We start from the raw sequence: 5,867 nt of genomic DNA, 5'->3' as shown, positions 1-5,867 counted from the left end.
GGATCTCTACCAAATTCGGGAATCCCTTCAGCTCGAGGAGCCCTCTCGAACGCCACCCTCCGCGCGTCGTTAGCCCCCTGGGATCGCTAGATCGGTCGGCGCCGAACCGCGAATTTAACCGCCCGTAACTCCTGAACCCCGGGGGCTATCGATGTGGGGGTGGTCTCATTCGAAATAGGACCTCGAGACGTACACTCGATTCGCGTTCGGGATGAAGGGATCCCCGAATTTGGTGCGGATCCACCACGCCGTTACGGAGATATGGCCGTTCAAAGTGTCAATGGTTTTCCATAGCCTTAAGCTTTAAAGCGTTTCATCCAGGTCGCCAGTAGCAAACAATGGAGCGCGCTCTGCTGGACAAACTAAGTAATTACACCATTTCAAGCATTTTATCTGCGTTATATGTTCTGTAAAAAAAAAATTTAATATCGGCCGATAATACTGGCTAAACGTTATATCAGTCGGGCTCTAGTGGAGAGGACGAGTCAGTGTCGTCGACTTCGTCACTGCAGCCGAAAATACAGAAAACACTAGTTTGTCAATTAATTATTATAATGTTAAGGCAGTCTTCTTGCTGTTTTTTCCCTGACACATTCATTATCATTACTTCAGCAGTGCGCTGCGGCAAGCTTTATGTGTGTACTTGAGCACTGATAGGCTATAGGCAATTAAAGGCTCATTATTATGAATTATATGGTTTATTAATATAAACGTGTGATTAGTCGACTAAATGAACAACTATTAGTCTATCAGAAAAATCTTTAGTCGAGGACAGCCCTAGTAAAAACCTTTCGACAGAGCACAAATTTACACTGAACAAACATGTGTTCTCACTCTTCATCATTATCATCATCATCGTCGTCGTCATCATCATCTTCATCACTATCCTCATCTTCATCCGTGTCCATTTTCAGCTTTTTCTGAAATGACAGAACCAAATCACTGGAAACAGAACAAAGTAAATGGGCTCTGGCAGTAAAACCTGAATGGAAGTGACTTGTGAGATGCTAGAGGAAAGTGTAATATACTATAGTTCTAAAAAACATTTATTAATGCATTAAATTGTCTTTATTTTACCGTGAGTAAATCACAACAACAGCCCTTAACCCTAGTAAAAACACTGTAAGTGACAGCCTCTAATGGCTTACTGCTTCAGTAAGAATTCTGGGATCATTTCAACACTCTGACAAAAGATTTCAAACAGACTCCCTGTGTATCACATTGATGACAAGCTGTTGCTTGTCTCAGACACTTATCCAGAGGATTAAGTGTGTATTGAACAATGTGTCTCTTTATTGAGATTCCACAAAAGTCAACCTCACAGTTTCTCTTTAAATATTTCTCAACACCCACTTAAACCCTTCTCATGTCTTATTAACAAAAGAAGGTACCACATTCTGTGATAAATACACAGCAAAAATTATCTTCTTCCTTATTATTTTTGTCTTATTTCCCAGTACAATACCTATGCTTAAAATAAAAAAAAAATATCTGGTGTAGGAAAATCTTAAAAGGGAAAATAAGATTGATAGATTTATATTGATACTTTATAGCCCATTGATAGATTTTTTTTCTTGTTTTAAGCATGAACTCTTCATTTTTCAGAAAACAATTTTGCTTTTCAAGTAGTTGTATCTTGATCTAAGAATATTTACATATTTGTACTGTGAAACAAGAAAAATGTCAAGATAGATTTTTATTTTTTTTGCTGTGTTAAGTATCTATCTCCGTTTATATTTAAATAAGACTTTTTTTAAATCAAAGTGTACTGCACCAAAAAACAGTCATAATTTAGTAGCTTTTAAGGAATTGTGTGGAAACAGCATTATTTGTTGTGTGGTTAAAGACAGATCACCTGAGGCACTTTTGCAAGGGTCATGTTGGACGGTCTCTTCACTGGTGATGTATTATTCTCCTCCTCTTCCTCATCCTCATCATCTGATTCCTTCACACCTGAGCAAACCACAGAGATCTCCAGACATCAATAACTGTGGTTTAAATAAAAAAACTTCACATGTCCAAGTTTGTATGACAAAACCAATCTGACATGTAAGTGGAGGCCTAAATGCTGCACTCGTTTAATATCCGGAGAATAGAACTGACATGCTGAAAGTGTCTGAACAGCATGTGTAAGCATATGGAAGAGATTATATCAGAGAAAATGGTGTTACATGGTGCGGGTTCATTCATTTTGAGTCCGTGTGGAGAGAGAGGGGCCCTTTAGGATGGCCAGATTACTCCCATGGACGTCGCATCAAGCAGAAAGAATCATTTCATCAGAGAGAAGAGTAAACAAGAGTGAAAGAAGACACACCTGGGAAAGGGCTTTCCTGAACTCTTGGTTTTCAGTGGTCGTGTTCAGTCCTAACAAACGAGAAAAGACAAAAGGTACTCACTGACAAAATGCTGACCGCTGATGTAGACCGGCCCCGCTCCGGATTGCAGGCGAAAGGACACAGGAGGCGTGACCTCAAAACCTCCCAGACTTAGCTAGAGGGAACATGCAGACACACATATTACTGTAATCCAAACTGAGCGAGAATGACCAAACACAACAATAGCAAAATGTTTGCTTCATGCTCTATTTTTAGAACACAATCAAACAAAAATTAAACATCTTGAAATGACCACACAGAGGCTCTGTTTTAAAACTTGCCTAACCTTGGATACAAAAGTTTGGGGTCAGCAATGTTTTTTTGGAAAGACAGTAATACTTTTATTCGGCAAGGATGCATTAAAATGTATCAAAAGTGACAGTACAGACATTTATAATGTTACAAAAGATTTCGGTTTCAAATAAATGCTGTTCTTTTGAACTCTCTATTCATCAAAGAATCCTAAAGGAATGTATCCTGGTTTCCACAAAAATAGTAAGCAGCACAACTGTTTTCAACATTTATAACAATAAGAAATGTTTTGAGCAGCAAATCTGATTTCTGAAGGATCGTGTGATGCTGAAGTCTGGAGTAATGATGCTGAAAATTCAGCTTTGCATCACAGGAATAAATTAAATTAAAATCTATTAAAATAGAAAACAGTTATTTGAAATTGTAATAATATTTCACAATATTACTCTTATTATTGTATTTTTGATCAATATCAAGCAACCTGCCACAGGAGCTGCTGAAACAGTTTGCACATAATATACAGTACCTGTACATACAAAACTGTCTATTGTAATATACCTGCACATACAATTGTCGATTTATATATTTTTATACCTTATTTACTTGTTCTATTTTTTATTTCTTATTATCTGTGTTTTTTGTTCTGTCACTGTCATTCTGTTACACTGTGGAAGCTTCTGTCACGAAAACAAATTCCTCGTATGTGTAAACATACCTGGCAATAAAGCTCATTCTGATTCTGATTCTGATCAAATTAATGCAGCCTTGGTGAGCATAAGAGACTTCCTTCAACAACACTGAAAAATCCAAACTTTTGAAGAGTTGCGTAAACGATTGAATATTAAAACATATACTACTAAGTGCGCTTTATCAGACGATTTTGTGCTAAAATGAGATGATAAATGATTCCCACCACAAGCAACCAAACAAATTTGTTTCCCAGAAAGAATTCACGACTGGGATCTGTCCTGATCATTCCATGCCAGTACATCCGAGACAGGCCTTCAGCTAAACATCAGTACATAATTGCGCAACTCACGAAATACAAGTCACGGCCAAAAATTCTGAATGAACATTCCACTGCGCCAGGCAACAGCACTTGCTTCGATGGCAACCAGATGCAAACAGCTGAGAGCGCAATGGTCTGCTTAATGCTTTAAATCACAGCTATGAAACTGTTGTAATTACATTGAATGGCGAACAATTCCTCACGTCCAAAATCATCTCAAATTATCTGTTTTAAAGGGGTCATATGATGCGATTTCAAGTTTCCTTTCTCTTTGGAGTGTTACAAGCTGTTCGTGAATAGATAAGATCCCTAAAGTTGCAAAGACTAAAGTCTCAAACCCAAAGAGATATTCATTATTAAAGTTAAGACTGGTATGTGGAAAATAATGTGTTTTTTTAACCTTAAACCACATAAACACATTTAATTACACCAAATACACAAAATAATGTTATTTTTAGCAACATCATATGACTCCTTTAACACAAACGCTGACTGATGAGTTCATTGTCTCCCGAGAAATCGAGACAAAGCCTTGTAATTAAGGTACAATTATTGCTCGAGTCAGATATCCTGGGGCGTTTGCTAATTTTGGGATTGAATAAACTGAATAAAATCCAAGATCTTACAGACAAGGTCAAAATAACACAAAAAGGGCTTACAAATATGGACAAAACAAATATGCCCTAAAACAAGTGTTAGGAAGGTGAAAATTAATACGCCACCATTAAAAACTCCACCCACAGTACTAATCATACCAGCAGTTGGAATCTACTAGAACACAAAAAAAAGAGTCGCAAACCCTGCATTCTGTTCACTCTGAGCCATAAAACATAGACTCCTCCCAGAGCTCTTTGGAAATGGTCACATTTTCCATAGCTGATATAAAACAGAGGCGAATATGTGCTGATGTCATGGAGAGCTTGTGCCTGCTGTCCTGATGATGCAACGGTGGCCTAGTCCCTTCCAAAAACAATCTGTCAATCACAAGTCTCAGCATAGCTGGAATTTGTATTAGACACATTCTTCCAATACCATAAAACACCCATAACAGGCATCCCTTCGCAGTATAAATCCATATTCAAGATGTCATTGAGGGCATAATAGCACTTGTCTGCTAGTAATCTATTTTTATTGTACAAAATGAATTTGAGTAAACTTGTAGTATCATCTGCAATATTCATTTCTCTACCACATTACTTGAAAACTTTTGTCTACCGCAAAATATGATTTGAAGTGAAAGTCTCTAAATTTAAGGAAGTTGGTTACACTTTATGGTGTCCTTTCAGTTATACAATTAAGGCAAGACACTATGGGCAAAATCACTTTTTTCATGCACTGGTAAGGCCCTATGATTTCCGCAATGCGGAAAACGCAGACGGAATCGCAGAATCCAGTCATAAAAATGGAATTTACTGTATAACGTGGAATGCCACGGTATTTGCCAAATTTTGGACGAATAAATCAAAAGTACTGTTAAGTCAGTTCACTTCAATCAGATCGCAATATGAGCTAGTGTCTGTGAATATTAAGGTGCAAAAATACTATTGAATGTGAATCCTGCATGTTCTGTGTGTCTCTGTGTGAATGAATGGCGTCTCACTAAATGAGGACGTGAACACATGAACATCATCTCCAGAGCTGCTCTGAGAGTCACTTTATTAGCATTTGACCATTTCATTTTAGAAAAACTGTCGTCATATCACATACAAAATAATAAATGTCCGGTTAAACTTTAAGAAACATTTAAATGATATTAATATATTACTTTTGTACAGTAGAACTTTATTTAATTTACTTACAGGAGACATATCATGCCCCTTTTTACAATATGTATTACAAGTCTCTGGTGTCCCCAGAATGTGTCTGTGAAGTTTCAGCTCAAAATACTCCACAGATCATTTATTATATCATTTTGAAAATGCCTATTTTTAGTGGAAGCAGAAACAAGCTGTTTTTCGGGCCTGTCTCTTTAAATGCAAATGAGCTGCTGCTCCCCGCCCCCTTTTCCAGAATAGAGCTGTGCCATTACAGCTCTTACCCTCTAAAACATCTTGTTTTGGTTCTGATTATCATGTTTATCGTGCTGAAATCATGCGTTTTAAACCATATGAGTTTAAACTTCTTATATACGGTTTTCTGAGAGCACACATCCGAAGCACACGGACGGAAAGCGGCTGTCACAGCATGTGAGTACTAAACTAAGTTCTCATTCACACAAGTTTACGTTAAAA

At 37.4% G+C, this 5,867-nt stretch overlaps 1 protein-coding gene across 1 annotated transcript in view; it reads right to left on the bottom strand.

Moving 5' to 3' along the window:
• The window catches only part of LOC107660804 (nucleophosmin-like), a 17,198-nt gene that overhangs the window by 5,954 nt on the left and 5,377 nt on the right, over positions 1-5,867 (bottom strand). The window contains exons 4-6 of the mRNA XM_016450227.1: positions 2,397-2,490; positions 1,856-1,953; positions 835-920 (exon numbers count right to left, since the gene is read on the bottom strand). Coding sequence (XP_016305713.1) covers positions 835-920; positions 1,856-1,953; positions 2,397-2,490 — 278 coding nt within the window. The remainder of the gene's footprint in view (positions 1-834; positions 921-1,855; positions 1,954-2,396; positions 2,491-5,867) is intronic.

The sequence above is a fragment of the Sinocyclocheilus anshuiensis genome, unplaced genomic scaffold (genome assembly GCF_001515605.1).
Source record: "Sinocyclocheilus anshuiensis isolate Anshui unplaced genomic scaffold, SAMN03320099.WGS_v1.1 scaffold1289, whole genome shotgun sequence".
Taxonomy (NCBI): domain Eukaryota; kingdom Metazoa; phylum Chordata; class Actinopteri; order Cypriniformes; family Cyprinidae; genus Sinocyclocheilus; species Sinocyclocheilus anshuiensis.
The sequence above is the reverse complement of the archived record's forward strand: the minus strand, read 5'-3'. Positions and strand labels throughout refer to the sequence as shown.